Genomic DNA, 20,257 nt, shown 5'->3' on the forward strand with positions numbered 1-20,257 from the left:
TACTAATGTGGTAAGCCCCTAAATGTACAGCCACAGCAATGGCTAGTTAATGTAGAGAGCTTTGCTACAAATAGTATAACCTTTGAAAATCACTTCAGCTCTGTAATGTTCAATGTCACTCAGAAAAATAGGCATTTATACTAAATAATGCATGCAGTTTTAAATGATATTAATTTGAAGTAATTAAATTAAATGTAATCACACCAGGAGAACATAGAACATAGAAGAATATAGCGCAGTACAAGCCCTTTGGCCCTCGATGTTGCACCAATCCAAGCCCACCTAACCTACACTAGCCCACTATCCTCATATGCCTATCCAATGCCCACTTAAATGCCCATAATGAGGGAGTGTCCACCACTGCTACTGGCAGGGCATTCCATGAACTCACGACTCACTGAGTAAAGAACCTACCCCTAACATCTGTCCTATACCTACCACCCCTTAATTTAAAGCTATGCCCCCTCGTAATAGCTGACTCCATACGTGGAAAAAGGTTCTCACGGTCAACCCTATCTAAACCCCGAATCATCTTGTACACCTCTATCAAATCACCCCTAAACCTTCTTTTCTCCAATGAAAACAACCCCAAGTACCTCAGCCTTTCCTCATACGATCTTCCTACCATACCAGGCAACATCCTGGTAAACCTCCTCTGCACCCGTTCCAGTGCCTCCACATCCTTCCTATAGTATGGCGACCAAAACTGCACACAATACTCCAGATGTGGCCGCACCAGAGTCTTATACAACTGCAACATGATCTCAGGACTCCGGAACTCAATTCCTCTACCAATAAAAGCCAGTACGCCATATGCCTTCTTCACCGCACTATTTACCTGGGTGGCAACTTTCAAAGATCTGTGTGCATGGACACCAAGATCCCTCTGCTCATCCACACTACCAAGTATCCGACCATTAGCCCAGTACCCCATCTTTTTGTTACTCTTACCAAAGTGAATCACCTCACACTTAGTTACATTGAACTCCATTTGCCACCTTTCTGCCCAGTTCTGCAGCTTATCTATATCCCGCTGTAACCTGCCACATCCTTCCTCACTGTCAACAACTCCTCCGACTTTCATATCATCCGCAAACTTGCTCACCCAACCTTCTAGCCCCTCCTCCAGGTCATTTATAAAAATGACAAACAGCAATGGTCCCAAAACAGATCCTTGCGGAACACCGCTAGTAACGGCACTCCAAGATGAACCTTTACCATCAACTCTGTCTTCTTCCAGCCAGCCAATTCCTAATCCAAACCTCCAACTCACCCTCAATGCCATACCTCCGTATTTTTTGAAGTAGCCTACCATAGGGAACCTTATCAAACACCTTACTAAAATCCATTTCCACCACATCTACCGCTTTCCCCTCGTCCACCTCCTTCGTCACCTTCTCAAAGAATTCAATAAGGTTTGTGAGGCACGATCTGCCCTTCACAAAACCATGCTGACTATCCTTGATCACATTATTCCTATCCAGATGTTCATAAATCCTATCCCTTACAATTCTCTCTAAGACTTTGCCCACAACAGAAGTGAGACTCATCGGCCTATAGTTACTAGGGTTATCCCTACTCCCCTTCTTGAACAAGGGAACCACATTTTCTAGCCTCCAGTCTTCTGGCACTACTCCTGTAGACAACGAGGACATAAAAATCAAGGCCAATGGCTCTGCAATCTCCTCCCTTGCTTCCCAGAGAATCCTAGGATAAATGCCATCACGTCCAGGGGACTTATCTATTTTCACCCTTTCCAGAATTTCCAACATCTCTTCCCTACATACCTAAAAGCCATTCATTCTACTTAATTGTGACTCAGTATTCACATCAGCAACAATGTCCTATTCCTGAGTGAATACTGACGAAAAGTATTCATTCAGTGTCTCCCCAATCTCTTCAGCCTCCAGACGCAACTTCCCACTATTATCCTTGACTGGACCTATTCCTACCCTAGTCATTCTTTTATTCCTGACATACCTCTAGAAAGCCTTAGGGTTTTCCCTAATCCTACCAACTAAGGATCTTTCATGTCCCCTCCTTGCTGCTCTTAGCTCTCTCTTCAGGTCCTTCCTGGCTACCTTATAACTCTCAATCGCCCCAATTGAACCTTCACGCCTCATCTTTACATAGGCCGCCCTCTTCCATTTAACAAGAAAAATGTCTGCAGTTGCCAGCTCACAAGTACATTACTTTCAAATCAAATGGAAGAACACTGAACTGAATTTTGCATCCCAAAATCTTATAGCAAGAAGAGCCATTTGGCTCCTCATGTCAATCCGTACCAGTTCCCTTTGAAACAGCTATTCACTTGACCTCCTCTGCCCCTAACAATTCTCTAAATTTGACTGTTTCCAACAATGTTAATTATGAACACAGTCTCTACTATTCAATGACTATGCATGTTTAACCTGTGATGTTATTTACTACGATCATGGCTGATTACCCTACTCAGTACTCCAGCTGTCAACTCATACCCTTCGATACATTTAGCCCTTAGAACTACATATAACTCCTTCTTGAAAACATTCAAATGTTTTGTCAGAAGATTTCTCAGACTCACCACTCTCTGGGTGAAGAAATTTCTCCTCCAGTCCCAAATGCTTATCCCATATCCTTAGACTATGATCCCCGGTTCTGGAGACTCAGTCATCAGGAATATCCTTTCTGCATTTGCCCTGTTTAGTCCTGTTAGAACTTTACAGGTTTCTACGAGATCCTCATTCTTCTAAACTCCACTGAATACAGTCCTAACTTATTCAGTCTCTCCTCATAATTCAGTACTGCCTAATAAACAAGTGTTACTTGTTTTCCAAAGTCCATCAATAAACTGAAATGTATCTTAATAGGATCTGAGTCCATAAATATTACTTCAGTTCTTAAAGACTTTGTGTCCAGTTGATTTCTGCTAACCGGTTTGTTAAATGACGTCTCTTCTCCAGCATTGTTGGCTTTGTCAGAACTGCTTACTGCAGATGTCAAATCTGGAAATTCTTTGTCATCCTACAAAGTCAAGAGGAATTAGTTAGATTTATTTAAAGTTTCATGTAAATATTCTGTGATAAATTACACAATTATTCAACTAAAATTTGAAAAACACAAGTCAATTAATTTCATAGTTGTGTAACAAATGAAAAATGATCCCAAGAACTGGGCCATAAGCATTAGCAGAACAATGGTAAAGCACACGCTTATCAACATGGTTGTCTTTAGATTAGATTAGATTACATTACATTTACAGTGTGGAAGCAGGGCCTTCGGCCCAACAAGTCCACACCGACCTGCCGAAGCACAACCCACCCATACCCCTACATTTACCCCTTACCTAACACTACGGGCAATTTAGCATGGCCAATTCACCTGACCTACACATCTTTGGACTGTGGGAGGAAACTGGAGCACCCGGAGGAAACCCACGCAGACACGGGGAGAACGTGCAAACTCCACACAGTCAGTCGCCTGAGGCAGGAATTGAACCCGGGTCTCTGGTGCTGTGAGGCAGCAGTGCTAACCATTGTGCCGCCCACAAGTGCCGTCTTTCTTTGTGCTACATTAAAATTTAAAATGTGAGTGCACTGTAAATTCTTGAAGAACTGAAAAATTACTAATACCACAGCATACGCTTCCCTAGTTAGGCCATAATCATGAATGCAAAGGAATTATCACCCACTTTTAAAAAGTGCAGAAAATATTGCTGTTTCCATATCCTGTAAAGATGCAGAACAATGCCTCCATTAGCGCCTTGCAAACCTAAATCCACCAGGAAAGGTTATTGCCGACATGCTGAGGAGAATCACTTTAGGTCGATAGCAACTGCACTAAATACTTGTTTTTGTGCTTTTTGACATGTGGGAACATTAAAACACTCAGCATTTTTATGGGTGATGCCCCACTGATACAAAGAAGTTAATAGTGATAATTTTATTACTGTTTGTGCTGTCTGCCAAGTAACAACTACTGCCCTTCATTACGACAGTGAGCTACTTAAAATACCATTTTGAAATATATTAAAAAATTAAGGGAAAATAGTGCAACTTTTAAAAAATTTCATGAGAGCTGAACATCCGTTGTGCAAGGGAGGCAGAAAGAGAGCAAAATGAAATCTACGGAGAATGACAACCTTCTCCTTTAAAAAACATTAATTTATTTACTGGAGCAATTTATAAATTAAAACACTGGCTACTCAGTGTTATAAAATGCCTAAAACTAAAGGCCTGGATTTTGCAATGAGTGCTGAAGAGACAATACTTGGCTTCTACCTTTGAAGAAACTTGTCTATGAAGATCTATTGACCTCAGTGGTGTGGATTTTCCCTTCCGTGATATGAGTTTGAAATTGATGTCAAGACAAGAGGCTGTCCAATGATATTACACTGTAGGGTCATCATTTGCTGTCCCTTGATTGAAGGATGTTGTCTACTTAGCATCATAAGTTTTTGTCAAGACTCCATGTGTCTGAGCAGGCCAATAATCAATTGGAAGATTTTTAAGCACATGGACCAGATGTCCTGCAACAGTAGTGAAGTCTAGGACTTGCTTCCTTTTCTTTTGTACCATCACCACTCAGACTCATCAATAAGTCATAGAGTCTCAAACTGTAATACAACTTGATGGACCACTGATTGACATTCTGAATGTTTGGCAGCAAGCTCCTTTATTCCATTAATGTCAATGCTTCAAAGAGAGCTACAGAGTATCTTTGATGCATTTTTCTTGTCCTTCCCTAAAACATCAGTCTTTTGAGAACTGAGAATACAGGATGGCTGGTGCAAGCTTTATTTCTACCATCCAGACAGCAACTAGTTCATCAAATCCACAGAGGCTGCTGATAACAAAACAATCCCAATATCATCATGTTGTCGAGCAGCAATAAACAATAAAACAGATTTAAAAATATTAAAGCCTATGCCCCTATGAAATTCCAGCTGATGCCTTTAAAGTTGAAAGACATTTGCCAATAGGTTAAGCAGATAATCACGAAGAATCCTCAGGAAATAAACCAGAAAGTGAAATACGTGGCTGTCTTCCCTCCTCCATCCCAATTTAAGTCCATGGCTGGCACCTCACTTAAGTTGCTGTTAACCAAACAGGGGACACAACAAGTAAATCTACACAAGGTTATTTGCAGGCTCCCGGAAGGGACTTTAAATGCAAACTCCTCTCTAAATCTACTATAAAGGAAGGCACAAGATCCTGCTTGTGGAATGAGATCACAAACTTCAAAACAAAGTTAAACCATGGATTTTTTAAAAATATCATAACAGAGGAGTTTGACATTCCAGTACAAAGACCAATTTTTCAAGACAAGGATAGCCTTCAGCAGTATTTCGGACTTGGAATGCCATTTAAAGTCCACAAGGAGTATTTTTTCCAAGAGGTTTTTCAATCTGATATCATTTAAAAGGGAATGTTGCCATTTCAGAGATTTGCAAAGATGGCTATCTGCAAATCTTCAATTGCAAATTTAATTGAAGAACAAGAAATCACTAGCTGAAACCTCTACATTCCCACATTTAGCCTTGCACAAGTAGAAGCTGTCAGTTTCACAAATAAAATGTAAGCAAATGCCAGTTTCAACATTATTACAACTGCAAAATTTGGCCCTTTCAAGCAAATCACGTGGAACAGTTTTTGACTGGGATTTAATTGTACTTTTGATTTTGTACTAAGCTGAGGTATCAGAATCAAGGGACCTCTGCTGTTATGACAATACTGACAAGCCAGATCCAAACTGTCTTGATGATAATAAATTTTAACTTTTTTGCAATTTGTCACCATTGTAGTTAGTGACTAAAACATCTTCACATAAGGCTGCAAATGTTCTTGAACAAAAGAACATTAAAAAGGTAAAGTTGCAATAGTCTTACTAGAACATAATACCGGTCTATCAATAGAAAGAAACAACTGGTGTGGTTTAACCTGAGGGTCACCTGAGGCAAGGGGACAGGTTCAGAAGGTCAATCCTTTGTGATAACCTTTGCAACTGAACCAATTTTGTTGATGTCACTGCATTGTAAACTTTGTCCACAAAAACGTGCTAACTGATGCCTAAAAGAACATTAGTTTGTTATACACAAGAAAAAGGTAGGTATTCACATATTCCGAACTGTTCTATTTCTTAACACAAACAGTATAACAAGATTTCAGCCGGTTACCCAAAACTATCCTTTAACAGATACTCATTCCGAGAGAAATATCACTCCAATGTCAACTCTTTGATTTGGAGGATAACGCAGCAGTAAGTTTGTGGAGGATATAAAGATTGGTGGAGCTATGGATAGTGAGGAGGATTGTCAGAAAATACAGCAGAATATAGATTAACTGGAGGCATGGGCAGAAAAATGACAGATGGAGTTTAATGTGATGTGATGCATTTGAAAGGTCAAATACAGGTGGAAATTATACAGTAAATGGCAGAACCCTCATGAGCATTGATATGCAGAGAGATTTGGGTGTACACATCCACAGATCATTGAAAGCAGCACCACAGGTAGATAAGGTAGTTTAAAAAAAGGGGTTTATGGCATGCGTGCCTTGATTGGAAGGGACACTAAATATAAGGATAGCCAGGTCATGCTACAACTTCATAGAACTTTAGTTAGGTCACACTTGGAATACTGTGTACAGTTCTGGTCGCCACACCACTAGATGGATGTGGATGCTTTGGAGAAGGTACAGAAAAGATTTACCAGGATGTTACCTGGTATGGCTGGAGGGGGGGGCGGGGGCGGGGGGGTGGGGGGGGGGGGGGTTAGCTATGATGAAATGGTTGAATAGACTGAGTTTGTTTTCACTGCAACATAGGAGGTTGAAGGGCAACCTGATAGAATTTTATAAGATTGGGAATGGCATGGACAGTGTGGAAAGGATGAGGCTTTTTCCCAGGGTGGAGGGGTTAATTATTAGGGGACACAGGTTCAAGGTGTTAGAGTTGGGAGGGAGCGGGGGCAGGTTAAAAGAGATATGCAAGGCAAGTTTTTCCACACAAAAGAGTGGTAAGTGCCTGGAATTCACTGGCAGAGACAGTGGTGAAAGCAGACAGCAGCAGCATTCAAGAAATATCTAGACGAACACAAGAATAGGAAGGGAATAGAGGGATATAGATCCTGTAAGTGAAGACAGTTTTAGTACGGAAGGACAAAATGTGTTGGTGCAGGCTTGAAGGACCGAAGGGCTGTTCTTCGTTCTTTCATTTCTTACTTGACTGCCTCTTCCCAGTTTTACAATACCTTTGAGTCTACTGGCATGTTGTTTTTTCAAATTCTGATGCTTTAAACCTACTTTGAGTTTGGATAGGTGGAACACATCTTTATACTTCCCAATCACGATGCTACACATCCAGACCACTTCCACTAGGGTGAATGGTTGCTGCCCAAGTGTCAACTTGATTCCTCTGCTGGAAGGAAACTCTCTTCCTTTGAACTGACCTTCTAATTCTTCTGAGGTCAAAACTCTCATTTTCTGATTAGCTGTAGATATTTTTGTTCAACCTGTTCAGATAGGTTGTGGCACACGTTTCGAGCAGGTAGACCTTGATCCCAAGTCTAATGACCCAGAAAGGGTCCTCTGATCTCTTGTAAACTCAGCAGTATAAACATTCCACCCACTGATGTATTTCAGTCACTTTGATTTTTTTTTAAAACTTCACAGAACTGACCAAAATCCATCTGCCTCTATTTTAAAATCCAAATGAATACATATAAAGTTCAGATTTATACAAGGCTGAATTATCAATTTTAAAATGATAAGTTGACTTTTCTTTGCTTTTTCATTGTCCTGTGTATTTACTTCAATGACTCTTAACTCTCAGCAGCCCAAACAATGTGGCAGCATTGTTGTAAAGTTGCATTTAGGCCTCATTACAAAAATTGAGAGAGTGGTCTTACATTTATGATGACAAATTTTTATTTCCTAATCATATTTCAAAATCTCAAATACTCATTTCATCTTCTATCAATATAAACTATTCACCATTTCACCTCAGAATGGAAGCCAGCAACTGGGAAAATAATTAGTGAACTTGTAAGCCGAGTCCTGAAACTTTTTATTCTTTCATAACTGATTAAGAATCACTGGAGAGTATTTGCTGCCCATCCCCAAATTCCCTCAAGACAACTTCTTAAAGATGACTTTTACTAGGTTAAAATATTGATCAAATAAGCAAACAGAAGTTGTTATATTTGACACAATTGATAAATTTCACCTTTCGATATTATTTTAAAATAAATTGCCAGGTGATTATTTTGAAAGCAAGACCAATTGCAAATTGTTCAAAGATATGAATCTACAGCTGCACTGCTACTTTCAGAATTTAGCTTACAATTTACTGAGACAAACTGTATGCCATTCATTATATGTAGAAACTGGAAACCTAGTCTCAAATGAGTTTCTTTAAAGTATTTTTAAGCAAGATGGAGCAAAAACAGCTCACAGATATGATCTTATGAGCTGTTAGAGGAAATGGTGGAGGCTAGTACAATTACAACATTTAAGAGGCATCTGGATGGGTATGTGAATAGGAAAGGTTTGAAGCGTTATGGGCCAGGTGCTGGCAGGTGGGACTAGACAGGGTTGGGATATCTGGTCGGCTTGGACGAGTTGGACCAAAGGGTAAAACCCAACCCAATCTAGTCTCACCTGCCAGCATCTGGCCCATATCCCTGCAAACCCTTCCTATTCATATACCCATCCAGATGCCTTTTAAATGTTGCAATCGTACTAGCCTCCACCACTTCTTCTGGCAGCTCAATCCATACACATAGCACCCTCTGCGTGAAAACATTGCCCCTTAGGTCTCTTTTATATCTTTCCCTCTCACCCTAAACCTATGCCTCCTAGTTCTGGACTCCCCAACCCCAGGGAAAAGACATCATCTATTTATCCCATCCATACCCCTCATGATTTTATAAAAACCTCTATAAGATCACCCCTCAGCCTCCGACGCTCGAGGGAAAACAGCCCCAGCCTATTCAACATCTCCCTATAGCTCAAACCCTCCAACCCTGGCAACGTTCTTGTAAATCTTTTCTGAACACTTTGAAGTTTCACAACATATTTCCGATAGGAAAGTGACCAGAATTGCACACAATACTCTAACAGTGGCCGAACCAATGTCCTGCACAGCCACAACATGACCTCCCAACTCTTACTATGCTGACCAACAAAGGAAAGCATTAAAAGTTTGTGAAAAGATTTGTAGCTCGGGTGCTCGTTGTTGTGGTTCTGTTCGCCGAGCTGGGAATTTGTGTTGCAGACGTTTCATCCCCTGTCTAGGTGACATCCTCAGTGCTTGGGAGCCTCCTGTGAAGCGCTTCTGTGGTGTTTCCTCGGGCATTTATAGTGATTTGTATCTGCCACTTCCGGTTGTCTCCGGTTGCAACACAAATTCCCAGCTCGGCGAACAGAACCACAACAAAAGGAAAGTATACTAAATGCCTTCTTCATTATCCTATCTACCTGCGACTATACTTTCAAGGAGCTATGAACTTGTACTCCAAGGGCACTTTGTTCATCAACACTCCCTAGAAACTTTTCATTAAGTGTATAAGTCCTGAAAAATGTTTTGCTGGAAAAGCGCAGCAGGTCAGGCAGCATCAAAGGAGCAGGAGAATCGACGTTTTGAGCATAAGCCCTTCTTCAGCCCGAAACGTCGATTCTCCTGCTCCTTTGATCCTGCCTGACCTGCTGCGCTTTTCCAGCAACACATTTTTCAGCTCTGATCTACAGCATCTGCAATCCTCACTTCCTGCTAGTGTATAAGTCCTGCTAAGATTTGCTTTCCCGAAATGCAGCACCTCACACTTATCTAAATTAAACTCCATTTGCCACTTCTCAGCCCATCTGATCAAGATCCCGTTGTAATCGGTGGTAACGTTCTTCGCTGTCCACTACACCTCCAATTTTGGTGTCATCTGCAAACTTACTAACTGTACCTTTTATGCTCACACGCAAATCATTTATATAAATGACGAAAAGTAGTGGACCTAGCACTGAACCTTGTGGCACTCCACTGGTCACAGGCCTCCAGTCTGAAAAACAACCCTCCATTACCACCCTCTGTCTTCTATCTTTGAGCCAGTTCTGTAATCAAATGGCTAGTTCTCCCTGTATTCCATGAGCTCTAACCTTGCTAACCAGTCTCCCATTGGGAACCTTGTCGAACGCCTTACTGAGGTCCATATACATCATATCCACTGCTCTGCCCTCATCAATCCTTTGAGTTTTTTTTGAAGAAGTAAAATCAAGTTTGTGAGACATGATTTCCCATGCACAAAGCCCTGTAGACAATCCCTAATTAGTCCTGGTCTTTCCAAATACATGTACATCATGTCCCTCAGGATTCCCTCCAACAACTTGACCACCGCCGACGTCAGGCTCACTGGTCTATACTTCACTGGCTTGTCCTTACCACCTTCCTTAAACAGTGCACCACATTAGCCAACCTCCAGTCTTCCGGCATCTCACCTATGACTGTTGATGATACAAATATCTCAGCAAGAGGCCCAGCAATCACTTCCCTAGCTTCCCACAGAGTTCTAGGGTACACCTGATCATGTCCTGGGGATTTATCCACTTTTATGTGTTTCAAGACATCCAGCACTTCCTCCTCTATAATATGGACATTTTTCAATACTTCCCTTTTGAAATATTGAAATACTCCCACACGTCCAAAGGGACAATTTACAAAAAGATCACATGGGATTAATGGATTAAAAAAAATGGGAAGGGGAGGAAGTAAGGGAAGAAAAATAGTAGGCACTCAAACAGTTCCTAACTTGCATTTTGCCAAATCAGTTATTTAACAAAAAGTCTACAAACACAAGGTGAAAAAGAAAGGTGCATAGGATAAGTAATGGAGGATGCCTCCTTTCATTCAGACACTCTTTGTTTTAGCAATGACAAAACTTTTGGGCGGCACAGTGGCACAGTGGTTAGCACTGCTGCCTCACAGCACCAGAGACCCGGGTTCAATTCCCGCCTCAGGCGACTGACTGTGTGGAGTTTGCCTGTTCTCCCCGTGTCTGCGTGGGTTTCCTCCGGGTGCTCTGGTTTCCTCCCACAGTCCAAAGATGTGCAGGTCAGGTGAATTGGCCATGCTAAATTGCCCGTAGTGTTAGGTAAGGGGTAAATGTAGGGGTATAGGTGGGTTGTGCTTTGGCGGGGCGATGTGGACTTGTTGGGCCGAAGGGCCTGTTTCCACACTAAGTAATCTAATCTAAAAAAAAACTAATTCAGTTCTACTGTTTTAGATCTCTCAGGCAAACACAATTGACTAAAATGACATGTTTAATAAACGTTTTCAACTGGCTGCCCTTGAGCGGAGAAGGTTCAATATCTTTCTCAATTCTGGAAATGGTTCAACAGCTTAGCGTCAACAAATTCTAACTTGCTCGGAGTACGGTCTTTACTAATATGCGTTAATGGTTAGCACACTATGAATAGATGAATTATTTATCTTAATCCCTCTTTGTAGGAATGTAATTACCTATTTTGCTAATAGTCCAGTTTATCAGTAACAAAAAGGATATATAAAACAGTGAAATATTCAGATTTTCCTACTGCTATAAAAATGTTTAGACAGTTGCATTGCCTATTAATGCTATACTACTATTGATTTCTCTGTATATTATTCTGAAGTAACAACCTTTACTCTTTGCTGTTAAGTGATTAAATACGAGGCAATTTAGATGCAGTAACCAAGTAACCTGATAAATTACGACTAGTCTTAAGACAGTGGACAGTTTAAAATCATTATGGGATATTGCACTGCATACTGCACTGAACTTTAATTAGTTAACAAGTCATGCTGAAGGGAACATTGCAACTACATCATCCTTTACAGAGTAATGGTATGGGCCATTTTTTTATAATTAAGGGTTTCAATTGGTAGATTAGCAACAAGTGAAGCAATCTGTAAAAATAATCAATTGAAGAGTTAGGGGTAAAATAATATCAAAAAATAAAGTTATTGATGGGGGACAGAGGCAAAGGTTCTTAGATTTGAAGTCTGCAGCCTGCTACTAAGCTCAAAACAGAGTAATTGCCAGGTTTGGCTTCAAGAACAGCAATTGGATCAATGTTCAACCATCATGTGTTTCATAAATCTGAAACCCATACTGATATGAAGAGTAAATTATAAGTTTAGAATACACATTTCTCCCTTAACCAAAGCATTTAATAAAATTTAAAATAAAGCAAAATCAAATACCTCAAATCGAGGTAACTCCTGCACAGTTATCTTGGACTCATTAGGTTTTGGAACAGCATTTGGTTCCTTTGGTTTTTGTTTCTTTTTCTTCTTTTTCGGTTTCTCAACTGACTCTTTCAGTTTTGTTTCACCACCATTGCTCTGAGAATAATTGGATATTTCACATTTTAAATACATCAGAATTTAAAAATCAAGAATAATTTTCAAGGCTAAAAGTAAAAGACAACCTGCATATTTGGTATTTCCCTGACCTGAGAAACATTATGTGCAGATATCTTTGGTGGAGCTGAACAGAGAACAGGTTTCTTAGGCGCTTGTGAAACAATTCTGGCCCACGACAAGACAGATGGAGGGTCAGTAGATAAAGATGACGTAGGTGGTGCTACTGTACTTGCTGGTGCAACAAAATGAATAACTTAATTATAGCATTAACATAGAAGAAATGTACACATATTGGCTCACATTCAAAGTTGATATTATACGACATTTCCTAGGACATATTATTCACATTTCATTAAGATATATAACTAAAAGCAAACACCACTTTGATGAAAGGCAGCGTAGTGGTTCAATGGTCAACAATGCTACCTCACAAAGCCAGGGATCCAGGTTCAATTCCAGCCTTGGGTGACTGTGCAAACTCCACGCAGACATTTTCTCCATGTCTATGTGGGCTTCCTCAGTGTGCTCTGGTTTCCTCCCATAGATGTACAGGTTAGGTGGATTAAGCATGCAAAATTCCCCATAATGTCCAGGAAGGTGCAGGCTGGATGGGTTCGCCATGGGAAATGCAGGGTTACAGGGGCTGGGTTAAAGGGTGGGTCTGGGTGGGATTCTCTTCGAAGGGTCAGTGTTGATTTGATGGGCCAAATGCCTTGCATCTACACTGTACAGATTCTATTATTCTATGAAGTTTTAGTCTCACAGGAACAAATTCTTAATTTTAAAGAAAAGCTATGAGATACAACCCTTGTTTTAATGACTTAGTCATCACTACAATATTCAGATATGAAGCATTGCCTCAACCTTTTAATTACTTAACGCATCTTTGGAAATTTTACAAATTTTTGATATTCTTAAGAAACACTCATCAGGAGGTCAAATGAAATCAAAATATTCTAAAATAATTCTCATTTCTGAATTAATTTTAAGAAGTATGTTTAATGTTGGTTGAAGAAATTAACAAAAAATCCTCACTTGCAACAAAAACCCACATAAGATGCAGTATTCTATCTACTTTCCTGTGTGCCTCAGAAAGCTGGACATGTAAAGATTAATGGAAGAAAACGAGCCCTTTGAAATGTGGATGCCAAGACGAACATAAAGATTCTATACACATCTTAAAAGAATTGATGAAAAAAAACTCTAAACAAAGTGACATCCAGAAAAGAAAATTCTAGTATTTCAGCTATTACTCAGAGCTGAAAAGCCATACAAGATCTTTTCCAGAAGGCAAAGTGTAAGGCAGCAGAATGTAGGGTTGACCTAGACATCGATGGATGATGGATGTCGCAGAGTGGTTGTAGATGGGCTACAGGTTGAAATGTGAGGATGGCACAAGATAGACAAGCATTCCATGTCAGATTCCTGGCAGGTGTAGCTATAAGCAATGGTTAAAATATACATACACATCAGTAAACATTTTCAGCAATTATACCTTTTATCAAGACTATATTAATGGTAAATGTTAAAAGTATAATGCAAGTGTTTAGGAATAGTTTATAAAATTTTGTTTCCATAACTATCAAGTTTTAGGATAAATTTATTGTTTAACATAATTTTCATAAACTAAGGCTTCTTAGGCTGAAAAATATTTTATTCACAGCCATTTGGAGAAATAATATAGAAGTGTATTGTCACACGTACTTGAACATGAAAAATACAGCGAAAAGTTCTCTTAGTCGCCCCACAGTCTAAAGGAAAATGAGGACAAATGGCCAAAATGTCTACCTGTGACAGTAGTGGAGTCAGAGACAGAACATTTCTCTGAAGCAGTTGGAAATCCAGGTAGCTGGGATGTCTCCAGTGTCTCACCCTAGACAAAGAATGAGATGTTAAATTGATTTTTTCTTCCACAATGGAACAGTGGCAGAAAAACTAAACTGCAGCTGCAAATGATGTTTAAGAAGTAAATAAATATAAAAACACAATCTGCTCAGTCTTTACGATTTAGTATAGTATATTTCACATCTTCCAATTAGATTCTACTGCATGCCAGAGTTAAATTTAAATTCAAGAAGTTGGATTCATAAACTCAGTAAAACCAAGCACTTCAACATTTTCATGGGGAATATCTATCATTTATTTTTGGAGGGGTGAGAATTTGTTTTTCAAAATAAATCAAAAGGGAAAATAAAACATTCTGACAAATTAACAAAAAAATTGTAATTCACTTTTAAAGATGACCTTAAACTAAAGGACCATCTGACCTCTCCAGTGGTCAAAGAAAATTTGTGATATTTTTCCAAGAGCAAAGAAGATCTCCCATATTCTGCTTGACATCAGTTCGCAAGTATCACTAAAATAGCAGTTATCTACCTATTTGTAGGGCCTTTCTTTGCACGAATGCCTACTATATTACAACTTAAAAGTACACTCTAAAAATATCTCTTTGGCTGGGAAGACAAAGCCTGCCTCCAAGCTACAAGCCAATCAGACCAGCAACCCCATCAGGAGCCATGACCATCAAGATGAGTCAATGCAGTAAAGGATGCCTTCAGAACAATGCGAGTGGGGTCACTGTTTGGGACAGTCAAGACAGGTGGCAGGAATGGGGAAAAGCGCTGTTGTATTGCTATTCAGTGAGAGCATGGGATCATGTTACCATGGGAACTGGCTACCAGAGACATATCTGACCACACAGAATCCCCAGTTTTGAAGCACCCTCTGACAAGCCAAACAACAAAGTCCCATGTACCCCTCTGTGGAGGGGAAGGATTCTTAAGAGTCAGTCATTCAAGTGGAACCACTGGCCTTCATTAGTAGAATGTTATGGCTTGGGAATTTGAACATCATTCCCCTGCCATTTCACAGGTCCTCCATATCTCCCATTACATCTATTTTATCTAATGTGTTGATTGCGATAATGAACTTCATGACATAACATGTTCCCATCATGCTTTTCAAAGAAATACTAATTTAGTGCCTGAAGACAAGGAAGCTACGTATGAAATTGGTTAAAATGTCTGTTTATGGACATACAGGGATTCTGATAAGTAATGAACACCAAGGTGCGGTTGTCAGCTATCCTTTTTGCAGACATCCCCATTTATAAAATGGTTACTTCATAAACTTGGTTTGGATGAGATTGTATGAAAATAATGTCACCTTCATTCAACTGGCTCCTGGAAGTAGCAAAACTGTCATCTGGTCCCTGAGTACTGTAGGTTTGAGCAAAAATCCACATCGTCTATAATACTGGACAAAACCCTGAACTTTTCAAAAAAAAACTTAAAAGCTGTGCTGAGCTTTGGGAAAAATACACAAACACAGAGATGGCTGCCAAGAACCATTTTCATCCTGGAAGTCCAATTTACACCTCCACTCTGAACAGACCAATCAGCCTAACCTAACATTCTAGATTGAAACTAAATTTTACACCTCGGGCTACACAGTACAGACAGTATGGGGTCTACATAGATACCAAGCGTACTTCAATCAAAATCTATTTATACATATTAACTACCAGGAAGCCAACTGACTTCAGAAGGAAACACAATGAATAACATAGATTTGAGGGGAGATAACAGGTACACAGTCTGTATAACTACCAGCCCTAATCTCACTTGGGAGAGAGCTTCTCTCAACAACAAGCTTTTGCAGCTTCTCTCCACACTTGCAGCCCCAACTAGCTGCTTCAGAACGGAGAACCATAGAGGCCGAACAGGAAAACTGAATCGGGAAGCCAAACCAAGAGCATTATCAGAACAAAGAACATCTGAGAAGGTGGGGTCGGGGGCGAGAGCCAACCAAGCACTCTCTGAACAAGAACTTCGAGACACAGGCATGTTCTGAACCAAGGGAACAGACAGCAAGAATCTCAGCAACTTTAAAACTGCATTTTCCTCAGTGGTGAGCTGAGACTCCAGAGACCCCAATGTTCTGACCTAGTTAGCAGGGAAGGGAAGGCGGGTGATGACAGTGCATGGGACTCCAATGTTAGGAAGTTTGATTAGTTTTTGTGATTAAAAAACTGTTGTTTTAGGTTCTAATAGTGTTAATTGAATAGTGTACTTAATTATTGTTCTCTGTAAAACTGTTAATTTCACTGTTTACTGCATTTAACTTTATTTCTTGTATTATACATACCTTTTTGTACTTAAATAAATGCATAGATTCTTTTGTCCTTAAAACACTTGTCTACTGCCTTCTTCACATTCACATTCCCTAAATAATTCCAGAGTCTAGAACCAAGGATCTGGGAATAATTTGAACCACATAAAATCAGCAAATTACTGACTTCAAACCAGAACCCTACAGTACAAGCAGCAACAGCAGCTATGAGGGTTTTAAATCTGGATGACCAGCAGGAACAGCATCCTATAGGAGGGAATTCAATTCCTGGTAGCGAGTAGGGTCCAAGATGGGAACTGCTACCTACTCCCATTAAGACAACCTTATTGTTAACCCCAGCATGAAGTGCACTGAAGTCTTTCTAGACGAACATTACGTCCCTGTTCTTTCTATAGGAAAGACATACATGCATTTATATAGTGATTTTCATGACCAGATGACATCTCAAAGCACTTTGCAGCCAAATCTTTCCTGATGTGTAACCACTATTGGAAAAAGGTAGACAAAACCCTGAGCTGAATCTAATGATGTTCAGCACCAGCCAGGGGAGGGGCATTGGTTGAAGAGTATCAGCAACAATTGATGCACATTGTTGAGTTCTGTTGCACATCAACAAATTTGGTTTGGGCAGATTGGTACTATGCTGGGAAGCAGTATTCTGCAGTTCAGTCCGTAATGGCAAGAACAAAGATCCTTAGATTCTTCTCTGGTCTCCATTTACAACTGGCCAGTCTAAAGGTGGTTTTTGTGGTATTTAACTTTTACTGTAGTTTGGATGTGATGCTGTCTGAATGCGAGACTTCTGTCAATGCAGTGATGTAGTTAAACAGGGTAAGGATCAGTCTGAATATCCAGGATGATGTTTAATTCCCCCTTAGCACTAACATCATGAAGGTGTAATGCTTTAGAATTTAGTTTTAGTCACCATATATTGTAGTAGCTGACCAGCTTTGCTATAACATCAAAAGGTCCGAACCATATGCCACAGTAGATGTTATCTACACAGGTAAATTTCCAGCACAAGTTTGGTAATGGTTGTTGGTGAGGTAAAAACGTAGTCTGGCGCACTGACCTCTACACCGCTGAAGCCAAACGTCAACTCGAGGACACCTCTTCCTACTGCCCCCTCAACCATGACTCACCCCCCATCACCAAACCACCATCTCCCAGACCATACAGAACCTCATCACCTCAGGAGATCTCCCACCCACAGCTTCCAACCTCATAGTCCGGGAACCCCGCACTGCCCGGTTCTATCTCCTTCCCAAGATCTACAAGCCTGACCACTCTGGCTGACCCATTGACTCAGCATGCTCCTGCCCCACTGAACTCATCTCTACCTACCTTGACACTGTCCTATCCCCCCTAGTCCAGGAACTCCCCACATAGGTTCGAGACATCTCCCATGCCCTCCACCTCCTCCAAGACTTCCATTTCCCCGGCCCCCAACGCCTCATCTTCACCATGGATATCCAATCCCTCTACACCTCCATCCGCCATAACCAGGGCCTTCAAGCCCTCAGTTTTTTCCTCTCCAGACGTCCCAACAGTACCCTTCCACCGACACTCTCATTCGTTTGGCCGAACTGGTCCTCATCCTTAACAATTTCTCCTTTGAATCCTCCCACTTCCTCCAGACCAAAGGGGTAGCCATGGGCACACATATGGGCCCCAACTATGCCTGTCTCTTTGTTGGCTACGTAGAGCAGTTGATCTTCCGTAATTACACCGGCACCACTCCCCACCTCTTCCTCCACTACATTGATGACTGCATTCGCGCCACCTCGTGCTCCCACGAGGAGGTTGAGCAATTCAACTTCACCAACACATTCCACCCTGACCTTAAATTTACCTGGACCATCTCTGACACCTCCCTCCCCTTCCTGGACCTCTCCATCACCATTAATGACAACCGACTTGACACTGACATTTTTTACAAACCCACCGACTCCCATAGCTACCTGGATTACACCTCTTCCCACCCTACCTCTTGCAAAAATGCCATCCTGTATTCCCAATTCCTCCGCCTCCGCCGATTTGCTCCCAGGAGGACCAGTTCCACCAAGAACACACGAGATGGCCTCCTTCTTTAGAGACCACAATTTACCTGGTCAGGTCCACGCCCCCCCTACAACCCACCCTCCCATCCTGGCACTTTCCCCTGCCACCGCAGGAACTGTAAAACCTGCGCACACACCTCCTCCCTCACCTCTATCCAAGGCCCTAAAGGAGCCTTCCACATCCAAAGTTTTACTTGCACATCCACTAATATCATTTATTGTATCCGTTGCTCCTGATGTGGTCGTCTCTACATTGGGGAGACTGGGAGCCTCCTAGCAGAGTGCTTTAGGGAACATCTCCGAGACACCCGCACCAGTCAACCACACCGCCCCGTGGCCCAACATTTCAACTCCCCGTCCCACTCTGCCGAGGACATGGAGGTCCTGGGCCTCCTTCACCGCCGCTCCCTCACCATCAGACGCCTGGAGGAAGAACGTCTCATCTTCCGCCTCGGAACACTTCAACCCCAGGGCATCAATGTGGACTTCAACAGTTTCCTCATTTCCCCTTCCCCCACCTCACCCTAGTTCTAAACTTCCAGCTCAGCACTGTCCCCATGACTTGTCCGGACTTGTCCTACCTGCCTATCTCCTTTTCCACCTATCCACTCCACCCTCTCCTCCCTGACCTATCACCTTCATCCCCTCCCCCACTCACCCATTGTACTCTATGCTACTTTCTCCCCACCCCCACCCTCCTCTAGCTTATCTCTCCACGCTCCAGGCTCACTGCCTTTATTCCTGAAGGGCTTTTGCCCGAAACGTCGATTTCGAAGCTCCTTGGATGCTGCCTGAACTGCTGTGCTCTTCCAGCACCACTAATCCAGAAAACGGTTGTTGGTGTACTAGTTTAACAGGGTTGAAGCCAATAAAGATGCTTGAGGTAGCCCACTCATCCAGTTCATTCGGCTGAGAATGTCATTAAGCATATGCATCCTGATCCATCTATCTTGTTCAACGGTATCAGTTACCCAGGCAGTAGAAGGCTGATATTTTGGTGAACAGACCAATATGCCAGACAGTAATATATGCTGCAGTGGCACCAAGGAAAATTGACCGTGTTGAGATTCCCTTGAAAGCCATTTTCAAAGCGGATAATATGAAGATTATAACTTCTTTGTTATTCAAAGGAGACTCTCTCTAATCCACAATGAAATTCAAGTATTAACAATGCGTTAACATGACAAAATAAAGGTTTGTTTAATACATCAAGAGAGTGTATCATGGGTCTTCTTTTTAGGCTGGTTTCAAATCTATGCATTTCTCGACTAATTCTGGCACTAGTCCAAATTATTTTAAACTTCTCTAAACTTAAAGCAGCTTTTAATAAGAAGATAGACTGCTTTTGTTTGTAACTAGAGATGCCTCAAAGTTAAATCAAGAATGCACACAGTAAATAAGATTTGATTAAAGCAATTAATTTACTTGTAAACTGTTTACAGTACAGTGCCCCATACCACTTGTGCTGCATCATCTGATGGCCATATTTTGGCAGACTGCTCGGAGCCTTTACTGGACACCCTGACATTTCCGAGGGCACGGTTGCATTGTTGTGTTAATGAGCTCTGTAATTCGGGGAAATCACTTAAAGTGATTTCAGGTGTGATATCAGCCTTAGACTCAGATTCACTTTGAATTTTCTGAATGGAGTTTGATTTGCTGTGGTGGCATCTGTTAGACCGCTTGACTTCTGTACA

General features: G+C 41.2%; 1 protein-coding gene across 5 annotated transcripts in view; it reads right to left on the reverse strand.

The window, feature by feature from the left end:
• secisbp2 (SECIS binding protein 2) overlaps positions 1 to 20,257 on the reverse strand; it is a 121,263-nt gene that overhangs the window by 63,431 nt on the left and 37,575 nt on the right. For 3 of the 5 annotated variants that reach the window (XM_087997150.1, XM_087997161.1, XM_087997156.1), the window contains exons 5-9: positions 20,018 to 20,250; positions 14,158 to 14,242; positions 12,459 to 12,601; positions 12,208 to 12,348; positions 2,872 to 3,003 (exon numbers count right to left, since the gene is read on the reverse strand). In XM_087997150.1, the coding sequence (XP_087853276.1) occupies positions 2,872 to 3,003; positions 12,208 to 12,348; positions 12,459 to 12,601; positions 14,158 to 14,242; positions 20,018 to 20,250 (734 nt within the window). The remainder of the gene's footprint in view (positions 1 to 2,871; positions 3,004 to 12,207; positions 12,349 to 12,458; positions 12,602 to 14,157; positions 14,243 to 20,017; positions 20,251 to 20,257) is intronic. The other 2 variants (XM_087997158.1, XM_087997154.1) reach the window with 1 other exon arrangement.

This window comes from Chiloscyllium plagiosum, unplaced genomic scaffold (genome assembly GCF_037043375.1).
Source record: "Chiloscyllium plagiosum isolate Xiang-an unplaced genomic scaffold, Cpla_swu_hap1 HiC_scaffold_2, whole genome shotgun sequence".
Classification (NCBI taxonomy): Eukaryota; Metazoa; Chordata; class Chondrichthyes; order Orectolobiformes; family Hemiscylliidae; genus Chiloscyllium; species Chiloscyllium plagiosum.